This window comes from Lethenteron reissneri, chromosome 2, assembly GCF_015708825.2.
Source record: "Lethenteron reissneri isolate LAM-NWPU_2019-01 chromosome 2, ASM1570882v1, whole genome shotgun sequence".
Classification (NCBI taxonomy): domain Eukaryota; kingdom Metazoa; phylum Chordata; class Hyperoartia; order Petromyzontiformes; family Petromyzontidae; genus Lethenteron; species Lethenteron reissneri.
Window position 1 is genome coordinate 8,114,189 of NC_083780.1, and position 19,575 is coordinate 8,133,763.

The 19,575-nt window shown below is 48.4% G+C and overlaps 1 protein-coding gene across 2 annotated transcripts; it reads left to right on the plus strand.

Moving 5' to 3' along the window:
- The first annotated feature begins 398 nt into the window (after positions 1-398).
- Positions 399-15,481, plus strand: LOC133340561 (forkhead box protein M1-like). 2 transcript variants are annotated; one of them, XM_061548881.1, is made up of 10 exons: positions 399-463; positions 3,284-3,464; positions 4,235-4,556; positions 5,914-6,164; positions 6,968-7,129; positions 7,568-7,690; positions 8,511-8,544; positions 9,269-9,771; positions 10,161-10,380; positions 11,980-15,481. In XM_061548881.1, exons 2-10 carry the CDS (start codon positions 3,333-3,335, stop codon positions 12,753-12,755), a joined length of 2,523 nt encoding a protein of 840 aa, XP_061404865.1. In that variant the 5' UTR covers positions 399-463; positions 3,284-3,332; the 3' UTR covers positions 12,756-15,481. The 2 variants fall into 2 exon arrangements, with proteins under 2 accessions (XP_061404865.1, XP_061404855.1); XM_061548871.1 differs by having other exon boundaries at positions 447-549.
- The last annotated feature ends 4,094 nt before the right edge of the window (positions 15,482-19,575 follow it).

The window sequence follows — 19,575 nt, forward strand, 5'->3', positions numbered from 1 at the left end:
TATTTATTTTTATTATTTTATTATTTTATAAATAAAACATAATAAAATATTTTATTTATTTTTATTATTTTATTACTTCCCTTCTACGTGACTTTACCGAAAGAACCAAGAAGATGAATCCCTGCAGTCACGAAAGCTTTAAATCAAAATTTACTTTCATTTCCTCTTTTTTGGGGGGGAAGTAGGAGAGTGGTGGGGGGGGGGAGCTGGTGGGAGGGGGCGGGAGGTGGGGGGGGAGTGTCATCTAATGCGCATGCGCATACAATTTCCCGCCACGTGACCACCGACAGCCGCTTCGACGTCCAATAGCGAATCCGTGCGATGACAGAGTGGGCGACGGCGGAGGGGGGGTGGGGGTCAAGCGGGAGGGGGGTGTTCCCTATTGGTCACCTGCGATGCCACGTGATCCCGAGCTCGCGCCCGATTGGACCATCGGTTAACGGTCGCCGAATTTGAATTGTGGGTGAGTTGATGGCGGCGAGGCGAGCGACTTTTCAACGTCCCGACGATTGTCGGCTACTCTCGAACACCCCGAGTTGAATGCCTTCGGTAAATGTCACCTCTTAGAAATGTACCGTGCCCATCCCCCTGTGGCGACTGCCGTGTGTTTGCGTGACCGCCGTCGTGTGCGCGACAACCTCGCCTGTAACCCAGCAAGGCTTTGGCCTATCGCCGCCGTTCGCCACCGCTCTGGAGACGATTGCTTTCATGTGGCGGGCGGGGGAGACGGGGTTTGCTGCTGTTGTTGTTATTATTGTTGTTGTCATTGTTGTTGCTTTGTTGAAGGAGCGCAGACGCGAGCGAGTGGACGTTTTGGCGCCTTTCCCTCGACTGCAAACGAAACGCCGCGCGTATAACTCGGTGGTCGTGGCGATGTTCTCGCAGTCGGTTATTCGTGTGTGTTGTGTGTGTCTCTTTTAATAAATTACCCCGTTACGAGCCGATACTACTGCGTCGGGTTTATCAGAATATTTAGACTGGAGGGGAAATCCGAAGAGCTATGAAGCTCTTCCCACCCGCCACGTGTCCAGTGTGACATCCGTGAACCGTTAGTGGCTTATCGCGGCCTGCTGTTGACTAGAACACGCAGTGAACACATGGCACCTACCCACGTTTTACAGATTTGTTGCAAGATGCGTAGTGTTATTAGTTATCTTTAAGCAGGTTTTACGATTAGTCAAATCGGTTTCACGTCACCCAGAGTTTATCTTTGAGCTACATCAGTAGCTCTCACCACTATATAGTAAGCTTTGTAGTTACAATGGTTAGTACTGTAGTTTATATAACAGTAGTTTAAGAGACGGGTTGCACATGCGGCTCTGTGTGATGTGTTGACCACTACTACCGGTATAAATGGGTACTATACTCGCTTGCCTTACCGTCTATACGGAGCGGTGTTTGTTTATGCAGTGAATATATTTGCATTAGTGCCATATTGGTTATGCCTGCTCTACAAGCCTGCTTAGCTTAGATTCCTCGCCATAACTATTAATACTCGGCCTAAAAGAGTACCCGCTGAAGTTCGTGCGTTGCTGTCAATGCCAACACGTGCTCATGAGCGTCGGAGAAATAGTCAACAAACCTGGGCTGTCACGCACTCTGCACCTTTAACCCTCCCATCCTACGAGGGAAATGTGTTTGCTGTGATGGCGAAGTTAAAACAATGAAAGTTTTTTGAAAATGTTTTACTAGATAAGGCCCACCTAGCTATATACAGTATAGCTCTTTTTCAGAAGCGACGTGGCCACCAATGATACGCAGCGAAGTGGTTTATCACGTGGAAATGTATAGGAGCCAAATAAATTTCGATTTAAGCTTTCGTGACTGCATGGATTCATCTTCTTGGTTCTTTCGGTAAAGTCACGTAGAAGGGAAATAATAAAATAATAAAATATAAACTTTATAAAATAATTCTCACGACGTTTCGGCCACAACGCAAGCAGCCGTCCTCAGGTGAAAAACAGGTCTGTCGCTGTCTTTCCGACAGACCTCTTCTTCTCCTGAGGACGGCTGCTTGCGTTGTGGCCGAAACGTCGTGAGAATGATTTTATTATGTTTTATTTTTATTATTTCCCTTCTACGTGACTTTACCGAAACAACCAAGAAGAGGAGCCAAATACTCCAAACAAGTTCTAAGCATACCCGAGGGGAAACCTCTAGAGTGCGTTGATACGTCTCATCCATCAGGACCAATAGTCCTTGGTGAGAAGAGACAGCCTGATTGGAATATTATAATCCTCAACCACTTTGTGATCAGATCGTAGTCAAAAGGTCGGGTGTGATACCTTGCCCCTTGCGACATCTCTACTGTCGCTGGCAGGGTGCGAAATAGGTTCAACATACATACCTTGCAGGTGAAGGATATGCCTGGCACTGAAAAATTGTAGCGAGGTTACCCATTCTTTAAAGTTCTTGAGGACATGAACAAATATAAAGTAATCAACTAAGAGGGGCAGATGCTGAATTAATATTTCAGGCATTCATATGGGTGCTTATGCAGCTGCCCATGTGCACTGGCTTAATTTGGGTCTCATTCTATTCGGGTGGTTAAAATCTCTTTTTTTATGACTTTATTGCTGCATTAAAAAACCAGTAAAACCGTACAATGATTTCCGCACATATAAATACGAATGGCAATATACGTGAAATGCTAACCAGTTGAACTGAGAAACAGAGTTATGGTTAGCACCGTTAGCACATCCAGGACTTGCAATGCACGTGTCACCGTTTCGATCCATTCTCCCGGCATGGTGGTTTGTGCACTTTAATTTCAGAAGATTTGGCTAAACCATTCATGTGAAACTAGGTTTAAATAGTTCCTCAAAACATTTCAAACATCTTCTTGGTTCTTTCGGTAAAGTCACGTAGAATGAAATAATAAAAATTAAACATAATAAAATAATTCTCACGACGTTTCGGCCACAACGCAAGCAGCCGTCCTCAGGTGGAGAACAGGTCTGTCGAGAAGACAGAGTCTGAAATGTCTTCTCGACAGACCTGTGGACGGCTGCTTGCTGTTGTGGCCGAAACGTCGTGAGAATATTTTATTATGTTTTATTTTTATTATTTCATTCTACGTGACTTTACCGAAAGAACCAAGAAGATGAATCCCTGCAGTCACGAAAGCTTTAAATCGAAACATTTCAAACAGTTTTTAATTTTAGAGTTTGGTTAAAGTGCTTCTACTCGAATGTTCCCCCCCCCCCCCATCATAATGAGGGTTATGAACCGTTAAAGCCACTTATAAAATCCACATGACTTTTTTTACCACCTCTTCTAACAGCACCAGCAGATCGCAGCCCTGAAACCCCACGTGGACAGCAGCGGCGGCGATGGACAGGGGGCGCCCACGGCCACTCATTCTTAGGCGGAAGCGTCCGCACGACGGCGAGCAATGCCCACCGTCCAAGGGGGCCCTGCTGCAGGGGGGCATGCGAGACGATGTTGCCACGGCTGGCTCCCAGGTATTGGTATATCCCTCAAAAAGTCAGATATTTAAAGACGGTCGCTGCGTCGCGCGCTTTCAGATGCGCTTCTGCGGCCGGCTGAAATGCCCGTCTTCTGATATTAGGAAGCCGCTGGAGCTATGCATTTTAAATGTGAATTGAAAATTAATTTCTTTTGAACTGCTTTTGTTTGTTGTGATTCCGCCGCATCTCCGATTATAACAGTTGGCGACGTACGGTGCGAAATAAGTTCAACATTCTTTGGCAGCTGTTACGGAGTTTGTCTTCAAATGCAACATATAATTTACATAATTGCATCCAAACTCGAGAGCATTAGATCCTGATACAGTCATGGTCACCAGAAGCCAGAATACAGAACAACTTATGACATAGTAATATCCTAAGTTTGATTCGAGATTTGTCGTAACTGAGAAAGTATGAGAGTTTGGTCATTGGGTGTCAAAAAGTTATGAGAAATTTAATGAGTGGTCAGAACTACAAGTCGATCATAACCAACAATAATGAATAAACTTACATAATATATTCCAAAATCAATGATTGATAACATTCATAATAATATAATCAATAATATAAAGATACCTCAATCCCAGACCAGTTGAAGCACACGGATTGAAGACGTAATCCCTAGCAACAACTGTTTTCGAGAGTGAGAGTTACACAGTAGCTCCGACACCCATCTGCACTCTTGACGTCATTTAGGATTGTACCACAATCGTAGCCTGCCGAACTTAACAAAGTGTAAGAGGCATGTCTGTGTTCTGGCACAGGTGCCGATCGTGGCGAGAGTTGCAAGCGCACATTGCGGTAAGGCGGAGTTCGCACGGCGTCAGCAGCACAACCGCACGGAAGAAGATTGCAGCGGTGCCGGCTTGAATCCACCGCCGCGCAAGGCCATCCTCCTCGAACACCCTCCTGCACCGCGCCACGCAGGCCGGACCTGCTTTCCTGGAAAGGAAAACATGGCAGCTCCAACCGCGTGCCTGATGAAGTCCGCCGACCACGCCGCGAGCTTTGTTGCAGCGCCGAAGTTGCCGACGCGTGCCTTTGGGACAGCGGCTGTGGGAAATTGTGGCGCAGGCATCGAGAAAGGTACGTCATTAATGCGGTTGTTATATTTGAGCGATCCAGATGTATGTATCATCATGGAACCTTCCTTTGCCAGTACCAAAATATACTAATAGGGTTTTTCCCCTTTTTTTTGGCAACAAAACTGACACCTTTTGCAAGGAATCATGCTTACATTAACCACAATACTCGCAGTCAAATGCAAACAAAAAATAATACTCTGATAATTTATGCATTGTCTTTGAAATTGATTGGTCCACACCAGAGACAGCTTTCTTTAGAGCCTAGTCTCATATGGTGTTCGACCAGATACTTGCATTTGACTGCAAGTATTGTGGTTAATGTAAGCATGATTCCTTGCAAAAGGTGTCAGTTTTGTTGCCAGAAAAAAGGGGAAAAACCCTATTAGCAGATGTATGTATGTTGAACTTGTTTTGCACCATACGTAGGCATCCGTGCCTATCGGAGGTACAGATGAGAACTTGCTGAGATTCATATTAGTCTTGGAAGCGAATTTGGGTACCTGCTAGTGGGTCAGTCAGCAGCCGTAAATGCAAACAGATCGACTGTGATTCGAGGGGAAGGTGCAGTTTCATGAGTCTGAAAGGGCATACATTTGTTACCTGGCGCTGAGAGTGAAGCAATGCAAGTCTCACCGGTAGAGTGTATCAGTTCATTAGATTTTTAACCTTGGACATTTTTGAAAGATCGATTGAACATTGAACTGATGTTTCATTATACAAGTGAACATAAAATGCACCACCAACAGTGTCTCCAACACGAGCTGGTTACAGTTTTTTTTTTAAGTTGAATTTCTCACACGAAAATGTAGTAAAACCTCTTGAAGCCAGACTAATTGGTGAGAGATTATTTTTGGCGATGGAGAATGTCAGGCACGTTGCAGATAATGATATAATTACAGTATCACTAGATCACGACAAAATGTAATCATGGTTAAAGATAATGATGATTATATGAACCTTATGTCGGGACCCTGGGATCCCATAAGCCCCCGGCTCTCGCATAAACTGCGTTGCAACGTCATTTTATGCCTGTTGAAGGCGAACGATACGGCAATCTATTCCTCTCGACGAGCTCTACACGATGCGCTAATCTAAATTTTGTTTCTGCTGCGCATTCGTCCTCGCTGGGCTTGGACGACATGACAACAGAATGATCCGCGTCTGGTGGGTCGCGGCGTTTATGTGCGCGGTAGGACGGAGTCGCCAAAAATAAATTAATTAATTACGATTTTGACTTCTGTTTATTCGGGACCCCGGGGTCCCGCCATAAGGTTCATATTCAACTGTCACAATAGCAAGATTCAAACGTATACTGTGTTAGGTTTTTCTTTGATAACCTTCGTCGTTCAATGTCGAAGATGCCGCGATGAACAAAAGCCTAACCAGCATACAGTGGCTGGGTCGACTCGAGGGAGATCGTCTGCTGCCCGGTGTTGCCGAAATCCACCCCGCCGTGGACAGGACAATAAAGCAGGAGCAGAGTCTGAGCTCGTGCAGTAGAGCAAAGGTGGCTAACGACCAAAAGGGCAGGGGCGTGGAGAGCTGTGTTTTCACCGAGGCCACCGATGCTGCCACTGCCAACAGCAAAAAACTACAAGATAATAAAAAGGTGGGGTCATGATTTATTATATATATATATAATTTGACAAGTGAAAGTTATTGTTTGAATACATATGCTTTTCATGTCATAACATCCATGAATTGACCATTGCCATATGTTTGATACTGAAATCTACATACATAAAAGGGAAATATGGAAATGTGTGTCCGTTCGAAAGGTTTAGCATACGTCCCAACATGCAACAAACTTGAAATTTGGCATATGGGTAGCTTCCAGACTGTACACAATGCAAAAAGTATAAAAATAGACTTTTGTATTTGGGGGGGGGGGGGGGGGCGAAATAATGGATATATTTTGCCCGGCAAGTGAGCGGTGACGTCACATCTGTGAATGTCACTCGCATGCGGCAGCGTGACGCAGTGTGCCTGCTGACGTCACGCATCCCCCCACCCTCCTCGTAGGCCGTGTATTAATCTAAGACAAGAATCCAAATCCCGGGTGAAGCCGGGTAGTAAAACCAATATTAAATATACGGGAGTTTACCAAATGGCTTAGCTGATTCCCTGGTCAGGGCAATGACCCACCTCCACTGACATGTTTTGTTCAAGTTACATTTTAGAAATTAATGCACTGATTGGCACACGTAAACATTCAAAACGCATGGTGCTTTTTTGTAGTTTTCAACTCAAAGTCAATCATTGCTATCAGACATATTTCTCTCGCTAAAGATTATTATGAAATACGAGTGCACATTTACCTGGTTTGAAATTATTGATATTGTTACTGAAATGTGCGTTTTGGGTTTTCTTGTTTCCTCCCCCCCCTCTCCCTTCCGGTGTTGGGTTGATCAGGACAACCACTCGAATCTGGAGCGGCCGCTCTTCTCTTACATGGCCATGATCCAGTTTGCGATCAACAGCAGCAGCAACGGGCGAATGAGTCTGCGCGAGATCTATGCCTGGATTGCACACCGCTTCCCGTACTTCAGACATTCAGCACGGCCAGGATGGAGGGTAACGCTCGATTTTTGATGTTCGGGTATATTAAATAAATGAAAATGGGTGCCACGGTGGTGAGATGTTAACTACCTCGCCTGGTATACAGGAGGTCGTGGGTTCGATCCTGACCGTCATGACGCCAGTATATTTGGAGTTCGCATGTCTCTTTCCCCGTGTTCGTGTGGATTTTTTCTCCGGGTCCTCTGGTTTTTCCCTCCACATTTAAAAAACAATGTAGAGTATTTGCTATACATTTCCACATGATAAGCCATTTCAGTTGAGCTGTCATTTGTGGCCAGGTCGATTCTGAAAAGAGCTATATAGCTCAGCGGGCCTTACCTGGTACAATAAAAATAGTTTTTAGCTTAATTTTGCAAGTCAAATTTAGTTTTTGTATTTTAAGTTTTTGCCTCTTCTCACAGTGTTTTCCCCTGTCACCTGCTCTGCCCACAGAATTCAATCCGACACAACCTGTCGCTGCACACCATGTTTGTGCGCGAGACAGTGCCAGGAAGCAAGGAGTCCTTCTGGACTGTGTCCAATGAGAGTACGCACAGGCGGCACGCCTCGTTCAGAGTAAGACAGATGCTTGGCTTTGTCCACACGTAACCTGTTTTATTCCTCTTTTAAACTAGCACATCCATGCTGAGCCAACATGGGACCCTCAAAACTACGGGTGATTTTTTTTTTTTCCCACGCCATAATCCAAACCGTGCCACGCTGGCCCCACAAGACATTTGAATCTAGCTGAGAGCCCAGCAGGACCAGGGCCAGGATTAATTATGCATTTATTGCATCTCGCATCTTGACATGAAGAATATTGATAAGGCATTCGTTCACAGCCTTGGGGTGCTGAAAGAGTGTGCGTGTGAAAGCGGTTAGCGCGCTGCGCTATGAACCCGGCGAACCGGGTTCGATTCCCGCTCACGACCAACACCAGTGACGATTATCTGAACCGGTCCTGGGCCTCCCCTAGGTCGACTCAGCCTCAAATGAGTACCTGGTGCGGTGTGTAAACATCACCACTAGGGAGACAAAGGCGGTTGGGCGTGGTGCTGGCCACCCACCCCCTCGTGTACCGTTGCGGCCTTCATAGGTGCTCGCTAACAGCACTTGCCCCTACAGTCTGCTAAGGCTATATGGGGGATCTTTATCTTTGTGTATAAATGTGAGCGTTTTTGTGCCGCTATAATATCGCCAAACTCCGGCCACACTTCACTCGATGCAACCCCTGCTCAGAATAGACGAATGGCGTGTGGCACACTTGTTATTTTCCTTCTCGTGTAATGTTTTATCTTGGGTTGCGTTGACATGTTTGACATTTCTGCTTCAGCGGCCTTATCCCCTGGTTCTAAGTGAATGAATAATCGAGCCGCATGGCTCCCATGTGTTGCAGGATACATCGCAAGGGAGCCACAGTGCACTCATAGGTATGGCAATTGTTACCTCATCTCTCGTACACCATTTCTTCAACGGTTTCTTAACTATTTATTTCAATTGATCATGCATTGAGCCCTTAGAAGAGGCTGTCGGTTGTATGCGCTCATTCAGAATCAGAATATTTATTCATACTAGAGCAATCCCATGAGCTATGAAGCTCCTTTCCACAGATGTCCAGTAGGGGCAAGGGTTAAGAACGTTACAACAACAAACAGAACAAAAACACGACAGTAGCGCAAAGTACAAGAAAGGTAAACGAATCACCCAAACATATACAAATACAACTAAACCATCCCCATCCTACCAGGCAAAGCCCACTGAGGTATGAACTTATTTTTCAGAAGCAACCTGCCCCACAAATGATAGCTCAACAAAGTGGCCCATCATTTGGACATTTATAGCACCAATATAATCTGTATAATCTCATTGCATGTTTCTAAAAGTGGAAGGAAAAACCGGAGGACCCGGAAAAAAATCCACGTGACCACAGGGAGAACATGCAAACTCCAAATTTACAGGCGTTAGGTTGAAATCGAACCCCCGACCTCCAGCATACCAGGCGAGGATGATAACATCTCGCCACCATGGTGCCCCTTTAATTGATAAAGGCTCCTATGGCAGGTTATAATACACGATGCTGGCCTAGCCCGTACAACGTCTGTGCTCACGTGCAGTGGATCTGTTGCGTGTCTGTGCGTGCGTATGGAATCCCAGCACCAGCACCATCGTCAGCTCGACGTGTCCAGCCTCTGCTGCCTCGCCCACCCGAGCCACAGCCCATCAGCCTCCTGCTGACGCCTTCCTCATTGCACTTTATTCAGCCCACGCTTGTTGCTGCCATAAAGCAGGAGCAGCAGCAGCAGGTCGCAACGGCGTTGAACCGTGCCGTGAAGGCTCAACCCATGTCCACAGCGCCAGCAAAAATTATGAAACAGCAGGAGGAACAACAGCAGCCGCAGATTGTAATGCAACAGCAAATGGTGGGACAGATGCTGCAGCCACGGCAGATACAGCAGCATCAGCAACCGGTGAAGGAGGAGCAGCAGGAAACGGTGCATAAGTGGATTGTACGGGATGAGAGCGTGCTGCAAGTTGTCCAGCAAGAGCAACAAGTGAAGGAGCATTTGGTGCGACAACTACAAATGATGAAGGAGAAGGAAGAGAAGCCGACGCTACAGAGGGTGCACGAGTGCCTGGCCTCCAGCACGTCAGCCACGGTGAGAGGCATCTCTTCGAAATACATTGACATCTTCATCACCTACATTGTCTTCATCACCACTGCCGTCGTGATCTATACCACCACTGTTGTCGTGACGTAGCCTCATGAGTGTGTGTGGGATTGTAGTCACTGGAATGGGTGCTTTTTTCATTTTGTGAGCTTGTATGTGCGTACGTACGTTGAACTTCTTTCGCACCGTACATAGCCAACCATGCTAATCGGAGGTGCGGGGGAAGGTCAAGAAACTGAACACAATAAGCAATTTCGAAAGGAATTAGTTTTCAGTCTGGTAGTGTGATTGTATAATGATAGACTTCGGGAATCCGTGTGGTGATGTTAAGTTATTTCCTCTGTATTTTTAAAAATGCGTTTTACTTTTATCCACAGCCACCGGCGTGCACCTGGCAGCGCAGCGAAGTTGGCAGTGATGGCGAGAGTCTTGCCCTTACTCCAAAGAAGCAAGCGCTCTACCGTACCCCAAAGTGCAGGCGTAAGCAGGGTCACTTGCGCAAGCAGAGCCTTGCGCACCAGCATCTTACACCCGCGTCGGAGTTCCTGTTCATGGAGGAGTCTGTGGTCAAAGATCCCTCTGGAACCGAATGGGGAGGTAAAAATTGGCTGCACGACCAGCCTCTTGTATGTGTGTGTGTATATATGTAATTTCTTTCGCACCGCACGGAGCCAAGCGTGTTAATGGGGAGGTGTAGATGCTTGCAATGCGGCTATGGATCAAACACATTACATGCTCAACTATAATCCTGTCCCAAATCCACAGCCACTCTTAGTCACTAAAGACTAGGTAGTACTCTTTGTTTTTTTGGTAAAGTCACGTAGGTACAAATTTTAATAAAAGACATGAAAACAACTAAATTAAATCACGACGTTTCGGGCGCAACACAAGCGTCCGTCATCAGGTGGGAAAGCTTGGCCTACTGCTGATGCAGACTAGGTTGTATCTGCAGATTGTGAATTGAGCGCAATAACCTCGTCACCATCCGGCAACATCTATCTTCATAATTATCCTGAGTTGTACTCCATAGTCGAGCCAAACTTATAGTTTTATCCACAATCCAAACCTCAACCATCATTCCCTAACCTAAACCCAAACATTACCTCTAACTTCCAACCCAAAGCTTAGGTCATACTCTCAACCCTCAACCAAAGATTAATCTTAAATCCAAACATAATATTAAACAATCTTTCGCCTAACTTTACCTTAAACCATATGTTTGACGCATATAACATTTTGCTTTCATATATCGATTGCATAAAAAAATGCTTCCAGATATTAATTGTAGAATGATAATCTTACATAAATCAATTGTATCAAAATTAGCTTTCAAATACAGTAGAGCCCCTCTTAACGACGTTAATTGGTCCCACGAAACGGTCGTTAAGTGATTTGGTCATGAAGCGAGCAGAGGAAATACACGTTAAAGGCTTCATTTGTTCCGATAGCACTGAAAGTGTTACCCTTTTCACCCAAAAAACTTACTTAATAATATTTAAACAATGGATATTAATACAAAAAGATACTAACAACTTAAACATATGACGTTAAAAGAAACATGGTTAATAAATGCTTTAATTAATATTTACTGTACCTACAACAGCTGTTGTTAATAGGAGGAATGGTCAGTAAGTGAACACACTGAGCTCTATGGAGGCACTATACTACTGTACTCTACACTACACTATACAATACACTACTATACACTACACTCTACACTACACTGCTATACACTGAACTACACTATATACTACAATACACTACTCTACACTACACTGCTATACACTACACTGCTATACACGACACTGCTATACACTACACTGCTATACACTACACTATATACTACAATACACTACTCTACACTACACTGCTATACACTACACTGCTTTACACTACACTGCTATACACTACACTACTATACACTACTGTACACTACACTACTATACACAACACTACTATACACTACAGTCTACACTACACTACTCTACACTACTATACACTACACACTACTATACTATACACTACATATTGGGCTCTATGGAGTCCTGTCGTTAAGCGATTATTCGTTAACAGGGATGGTCGTTAAGAGGGGTTCTGCTGTATTGAAATTAATGTTCACATGGTCTTCTTTGAGCATAAGGATTACCGTTGAAGAAGGCACGTCCGACTGATTGCGCCATCTCCTCTCGCGTGCAGACCCTGATGGACAACAAGCCGCGGAGTGCGCAGACTTGGCGCTGTTTGCGACCCCGACGCGGAGGTTCAGCCTGACCACTTCCACGCCGTGCCAACTGACGGAGCCGCCCACGTGCCTACTCTCCCCGTGGAGCCCCCCTTTCACTCCGCCACCGCTGCCGTTCTCCTCCTCGCCGTTTAGCCCAGCCACCGCCACCGCCGCCATGGCCTACCACCACTCCCCTCGCACCCCGCACCGGCTGAGAGGCGTCACGCCAAGCTCGTGGACGATGCGCGCAAGGGGGGACCGCGTGCCCAGAGTCAGTCTGTCATTCACCCCGATAAAAGCTGGTTGCGTTGCAGAGAACAAAACAACCTCTGCCGCTGCACCGTCAGCGCCGTTGGATATCGTGTTGGTTAAGATAGAGAAGGAAGACGCAGACGTGGAAAACGACAGCAAAGGGATTGGCGGCTCCGCGTTGGCAGATGCGGATACCGTGGCGGAGGTGGCGGCGATGGTGCCCAAGCGCAGCGGTGCAGAGAGAGCCGGGGCAAGCACCTGTGGGGGCAGTGGTGGGGGGGAACCGGCATCATTGGGGGTGGCGGAGGCTGCGAAGGAGGCCAACGGTGGTGTGGATGGAGCGAGCTGGACATGTGGCGAGGACAGCTTTGACAAGATTCTGCATGAACTGAGCCTGCCCCAGCTGGAGGAGAACTGGACCGATTCAATGTTGGACATGAATAATATAAACTGGACGCTGCTCGACACGCTGCACGCAGGCGTGCCAGGCTTCTAGGCGGCGGCGCAGTTTGTACGTTTCGATAATCGTTCGGCTTTAATTACTGTACACGATTTTCGATCTGCGGCGACTCGCCTGTCCTGGCACAGTGTTAGCGTCGTCGCCCCACAAACCCAGTGAGTTGAGTTTAGTTCCTGGAAATGGTTAGCGTCATTTGGTGAGCAATACATGAACTGGTCCCATATAATCAACTCGCCATGACCGGCATGGTGAAGTATGGTTAAGCAATCCATATGACACAACACAGCATGGGGATGCCTGCATCCAGCAGTGATTTGCCAAAGGGTGGTGTACATTAATCGGGCAGTTTCAAGGACAATTAAGCACACATGCCAACTCGGATTTCTGTATCTGATAGTGCGTTTTTCCCCATTCAAAATTATTTCTAAAGCTTTCAACCGCAGCATGTTGGGGATGAAGAAAACCATTGCACGCCCCTTGTTTTCATTTGGGTGGCTTGTGTTTAACTTGTCGAGGCTGACCAATTCCACCGATGCAAATTCTCCACCTGGTCAAGGAAACCATGTCTTAAGTACTGTAAGCTTTCGTCAAGGGTTAAATTATTTGGTATTTTCCGCAAATCAGCTTTTAGTCAATTTGGGAACTACTTGGTTGTGGGAGTTTTTATTAAAACACATTTTTAGGTTTAAAGAGTTAATATATTCCCCCCCTCTATTTGTATGTCTGTTTTGTGGTTTCATAAAGATAATCCAGCGTGATTAAAATTAGGTTATGAAGTTGTGTTGCTGATCAGTCGCTAAGCCGCTTAAGCCTTGCGAGGAGGCCACAGCGTTCGCCTTACACAGTTACCAAGCCTTGAGGCACCAGTCCATGCTTTGCTGATCGGGATGCCATTGTCCTGCCTGACCTGGCACAGCCAGGTGGCACGCTGAGCTTGGGCGGTACCACGGGCCTCCATGCTGGAGATGCAATGCAACGGCCCAGGATGGTGTCCCGACGGCTTCAGCAGCAGCAGCAGTGTGTGTGTGCCTGCAAGCCAGGGTATCCGGATCCTTCCGCACGGTGCGGCCAGCCAGCGAGCACGTCTTCGCTGCGGAAGCATCGCAGCCGACGTGAGGAACGCCCAGTCTGCAGCGTTTAAGTTCTCCAGCTGTTCCTGGAGAATTTTAAGAGCAGAGGTTTCTCAATAAGTGAAAGAGGATGGCATCTTAGCATTTGGATGGCGCCGCGCGAGCTGGCTGCTGTCTGACTGCTGTCTGACTGCTCCAGCGCCGCGTCTTCTCCTTCCCATCGAGCTTAGTTATCCAGTCCCCCTTTCTCTCTTCTATACTCCCCTCCCCAGTATTTATTTACCTGTTTCGTTTCCATCTCCTGTTCATAACTCTATTTTATTATTTTCTTGGCCGCACGTGCGCTGTCAGCAACCACCGCTGCCCAGTTGTGGTCAGCATGAATCGGACGCGGCCCCAACTGTCCATGGATCCGGACTTCCACTACCTCCGTGCAGGGAAAGTGGCGTCCAGGCTTGGGAGTCCGTCCTAGCCATGATCACTGTGGCTGTCCGGATGCTTTTCCCCAACTGACTATAGTCACTTTTTCGGCATAAGCAATTACGAAATAACACTTACTACCCAGGAACAAAAATTGTGTTGACCTTTTGTATTCCATTCCCATTTCACCCCATGGGTTCGTACTTCCCGGCAATTTCAACTGCCCGGGAACGACCCAATCAAGCATTGACGGTCGCCTTGCCAACACTCCCACTCCCCTCGGGAATCTCAATCACTGATTCACCGATTCATTCGTTCTGTTCGCTGACCATCCGAGATTTCTCGGCGTCACTCTGGATCCCACACTCTCCTTCGACACCCATGTCAACCTCGTATTCAAGTCCTGCAACTACCACCTCGGGGGCCCTCCGCCATCTACGTCCGCTCATCACCTCCAACATCGCAAATACTCTCGCCTGCGGCATTGTTGGGTCGTGGCTCGACTATTGTCACTCAGTCCTCGTCCGGTCCACTCTAAGCAACCAAAATAAGCTGCAACGCCTCCAAAATCACGTTGCCCGAATTGTCCACGGCCCCCGAAAGCCTCGTCCTGACTCCATGTCCATCCTTCGTGCCCTTCACTAGCTGTCCATTTCGATCAAATTTACCTTCAAGATCGCTTGCCTCTGCTACCGCGCTCTCGAGTCCGGCTACCCACCGTACCGAAGTTCTCTGCTGACGCCTTACACTTCAATTAATCGTAGACACCTTTGAAATGTGTCGCAGAACCTCTAAACTCCCAGGGCAAGGTTTGTAATTACTTCCCGTCGTTTCTCCATCGCAGCCCCCGTCCTCTGGAACGTCATCCCTATTCACTTCCGCTACGATGAATAATTTTCTTCGTTCAAAAGCGATCTAAAGGCGCATCTCTTCAACTCGACATGTCACCACCGAGTCTCCTTAGAACTGGGCGACGCGATCTGACACGGAGCTCGGCTCACCGCCTCAGAATTGCATCTTCGGCAACATTGCGCGCGTTATAAATTGTATTATTTTCTCAGTCCAGTGATGAAAGAATCCACCCAGCACCTGCGCACAAACTGATTTCATTGCTGCAGCTTCTCGGCGGAAGTCCCCTTGGATGCATATTCCGTTCCTTGGCTGCCATTAGATTGTTTTTCTTCACCGTCCGTAATTCCTGCTGGTGATGTGTCCTGCGTTATAATGTTTCAGATTGAATTTCCCTTAAACACCTTCAATATATTTGGGTCTAAATTGGTCATCAATAAACAATAATGGGTAAACTATATTTGTGTGGTTTTTGGTCATTATTTTCTTGTGCACGCTCTGCGATGGTTCACGTTGTTGCTGTTGGTTTGCATGCAACGTTTTGGTGAATGTGAATTTCCCACTCGTGAGGAATTGTCTTTTAATTCTCAAAAGGCTTGGGTGAACCAGTGTCAAAATAACGTGCAACACAAAAATTGTGGTAGCCTTGGAGTGACAAGTCTGTAAACTGTCCAACATGAAGTTGAAGCTCGGGTGATAAAAAAAAAATTGTAAGAAAATGTTTAAAGCGTCAGCAAGGCCACCATCTGTCAAAGCACTATCTAGTACAGTGGTTCTTAACCTTTACTGCAGCCTTGCACCCCTTAGGTTCTAAATCGTAAACACATATATGTTTACGAGCCTTTTGCCCGTCCAAGGACGGGTGTATTTCAGTAAATCTGAAACTTGCAAGCGAAAAGCAGACCGCGACGTGATATTCATTGCATCAATGCGTGTGCAGTTTGTAAGGCCGCGGTGACACAGACTTATTTCATTTAAAGGTTATAATCCCTTGTTCATCATGACGTCCTTTTTACTTCTTTGTCTCAACAGCGTTACGGAGATCACGGGACGTGAGGGTTCTGCCTTTGTAGTGAGGGTTGTAAGTTGACGCCGAGGAGGGGGTAGGAGGTGCCTCGTTCCCCCCCCCCCCCCCCCATGTGGAGTGACGTCACCTGCTAATTAATTGCGGGGGGGGGGGGTCCATTTGGAAGACGTCACCTCTTTATTATTGTGGGGGCTATTCGATGTGGAGTGACGTCACCTGCTCATGATTATTAGTGATGGTGCGGGGGGGGGGTGCTACATGTGGAGTGACGTCACCCGCTAATTATTATTTATGAGAGGAGGGTCCATGTGGAGGACGTCACCCGCTCATGAGTATTAATGAGGGGGGCTGGCCGACGTGGAGTGACGTCACGCGCGGGACACACGGACATTCTTGGCTCATCGTAGTAAATAAGTACATCGGTTTGATATAACAAAGTAGTTGTACTTCTATATTCTTAGGTTTTTTTCGGTAAAGTCACGTAGGTAAAACATCTAAATTAATAAAAATAAAATAAAACAAAAAACAAAAATCACGACGTTTCGGAGGCAACACAAGTCTCCGTCATCAGGTGGGACCGTCACAGCCGGATTAGCTGCATCAAGTGAGGCAATGATTCAAGATGTAATCCCTTAAAAAGCAAGTTGAGGGGGAGGAGAGGGGGGGAGCTAATCAGAATGTGGTAGCCAATGAATGGAACGTACTTCTGTTCCCGTGCTTAATTTGTGTTTCGATGATTTACCTACGAAAGACATGTGGTCATGTTTTGCACCCCCAGAAAGGGCATCTCGCACCCCTTGGGGGTGCGTGCACTCCAGGTTAAGCACCAGTGTTCTAATTGTCTCACCGGTAGAACTGTCTTAGATCTATTAGTGCAATATTACTAAAGGGCAATCCATCCTACAGACATGGTACGTTCCCCACCCATCATCATTTCCGTGTTGGCCACACAACTCGACCAGTGACGCACGGTGAGGTCAACGGCTGGGGAGGCGCTGGCTCGTTATTTTCGTTGAACCTATCTACGTGATAGGTGCAAAGAAAATAACAAAAAAAACTACGACGTTTCGATCGCAACACAAGCGGTCGTCTTCTGGAATAAAAAGGGTCAATATCTATCTACGTGACTTGACCGAAAGACCCCGGGAATATGAATTCTTGCAGTCACGAAAGCTTTAAGTCGAGATGTTACGATCATCCATTGTTATGGTAATCAGCTGTTTACGATGACAGGGGGAGGGCAGGAGGGGAGGGGGAAGTAGGATGGAGGAAGGGGTGGAGGGGGGTGGATGAGGGGGAGGGAGGATGGGGGTGGGGGGAGGATGGGGGTGGGGGGAGGGAGGAAGGGGTGGGGGGAGGGAGGATGGGGGGAGGAGGGGAGGGGCAAGGAGGAGGGGGAGGAGGGGGAGGATGGAGGATGGGAGGGAGGGAGGATGGGGGTGGGGGGAGGAGGGGAGGGGGAATGGAGGTAGGAGGGGGTGGAGGAGGGGGTGGGAGGAGAAAGGAGGGGGAGGAGGGGCTAAGCAGGGGAGATGGGAGGGGCTAAGGAGGTAAGATGGGAAGGGGCTAAGGAGGGAAGATGGGAGGGGCTACGGAGGGGAGATGGGGAGGGGCTAAAGAGGGAAGATGGGAGGGGCTAAGCAGGGAAGATGGGAGGGGCTAAGCAGGGAAGATGGGAGGAGCTAAGGAGGGGAGATGGGAGGGGCTAAGGAGGGAAGATGGGAGGGGCTAAGGAGGGAAGATGGGAGGAGCTAAGCAGGGAAGATGAGAGGAGCTAAGCAGGCAAGATGGGAGGGGCTAAGGAGGGAAGATGGGAGGGGCTAAGGAGGGAAGATGGGAGGAGCTAAGCAGGGAAGATGAGAGGAGCTAAGCAGGCAAGATGGGAGGGGCTAAGGAGGGAAGATGGGAGGGGCTAAGGAGGTAAGATGGGAGGGGCTAAGGAGGGGAGATGGGAGGGGCTAAGGAGGGAAGATGGGGAGGGGCTGAGGAGGGAAGATGGGAGGGGCTAAGGAGGGAAGATGGGGAGTGGCTAAGGAGAGGAGATGGGAGGGGCTAAGCAGGGAAGATGGGAGGGGCTAAGGAGGGAAGATGGGAGGGGCTAAGGAGGGAAGATGGGGAGGGGCTAAGGAGGGAAGATGGGAGGGGCTAAGGAGGGAAGATGGGAGGGGCTAAGGAGGTAAGATGGGAGGGGCTAAGCAGGGAAGATGGGGAGGGGCTAAGGAGGTAAGATGGAAGGGGCTAAGCAGGGAAGATGGGAGGGGCTAAGGAGGGGAGATGGGAGGGGCTAAGGAGGGGAGATGGGAGGGGCTAAGGAGGGGGAGGGGCTAAGGAGGGAAGATGGGAGGGGCTAAGGAGGGGAGATGGGAGGAGCTAAGGAGGGAAGATGGGGAGGGGCTAAGGAGGGAAGATGGGGAGGGGCTAAGGAGGAGAGATGGGAGGAGCTAAGGAGGGAAGATGAGAGGAGCTAAGCAGGCAAGATGGGAGGGGCTAAGGAGGGAAGATGGGAGGGGCTAAGGAGGGAAGATGGGAGGAGCTAAGCAGGGAAGATGAGAGGAGCTAAGCAGGCAAGATGGGAGGGGCTAAGGAGGGAAGATGGGAGGGGCTAAGGAGGTAAGATGGGAGGGGCTAAGGAGGGGAGATGGGAGGGGCTAAGGAGGGAAGATGGGGAGGGGCTGAGGAGGGAAGATGGGAGGGGCTAAGGAGGGAAGATGGGGAGTGGCTAAGGAGAGGAGATGGGAGGGGCTAAGCAGGGAAGATGGGAGGGGCTAAGGAGGGAAGATGGGGAGGGGCTAAGGAGGGAAGATGGGGAGGGGCTAAGGAGGAGAGATGGGAGGAGCTAAGGAGGGAAGATGAGAGGAGCTAAGGAGGGAAGATGGGGAGGGGCTGAGGAGGGAAGATGGGAGGGGCTAAGGAGGGAAGATGGGAGGAGCTAAGCAGGGAAGATGAGAGGAGCTAAGCAGGCAAGATGGGAGGGGCTAAGGAGGGAAGATGGGAGGGGCTAAGGAGGTAAGATGGGAGGGGCTAAGGAGGGGAGATGGGAGGGGCTAAGGAGGGAAGATGGGGAGGGGCTGAGGAGGGAAGATGGGAGGGGCTAAGGAGGGAAGATGGGGAGTGGCTAAGGAGAGGAGATGGGAGGGGCTAAGCAGGGAAGATGGGAGGGGCTAAGGAGGGAAGATGGGAGGGGCTAAGGAGGGAAGATGGGAGGGGCTAAGGAGGTAAGATGGGAGGGGCTAAGGAGGGGAGATGGGAGGGGCTAAGGAGGGAAGATGGGGAGGGGCTGAGGAGGGAAGATGGGAGGGGCTAAGGAGGGAAGATGGGGAGTGGCTAAGGAGAGGAGATGGGAGGGGCTAAGCAGGGAAGATGGGAGGGGCTAAGGAGGGAAGATGGGAGGGGCTAAGGAGGTAAGATGGGAGGGGCGCTAGCAAGGCCCCGCCCCCGCTGTCTGTACTGAGGGGGCGGCCCCTCCGCTTCGAGGAAGTCGTCAGTCGGA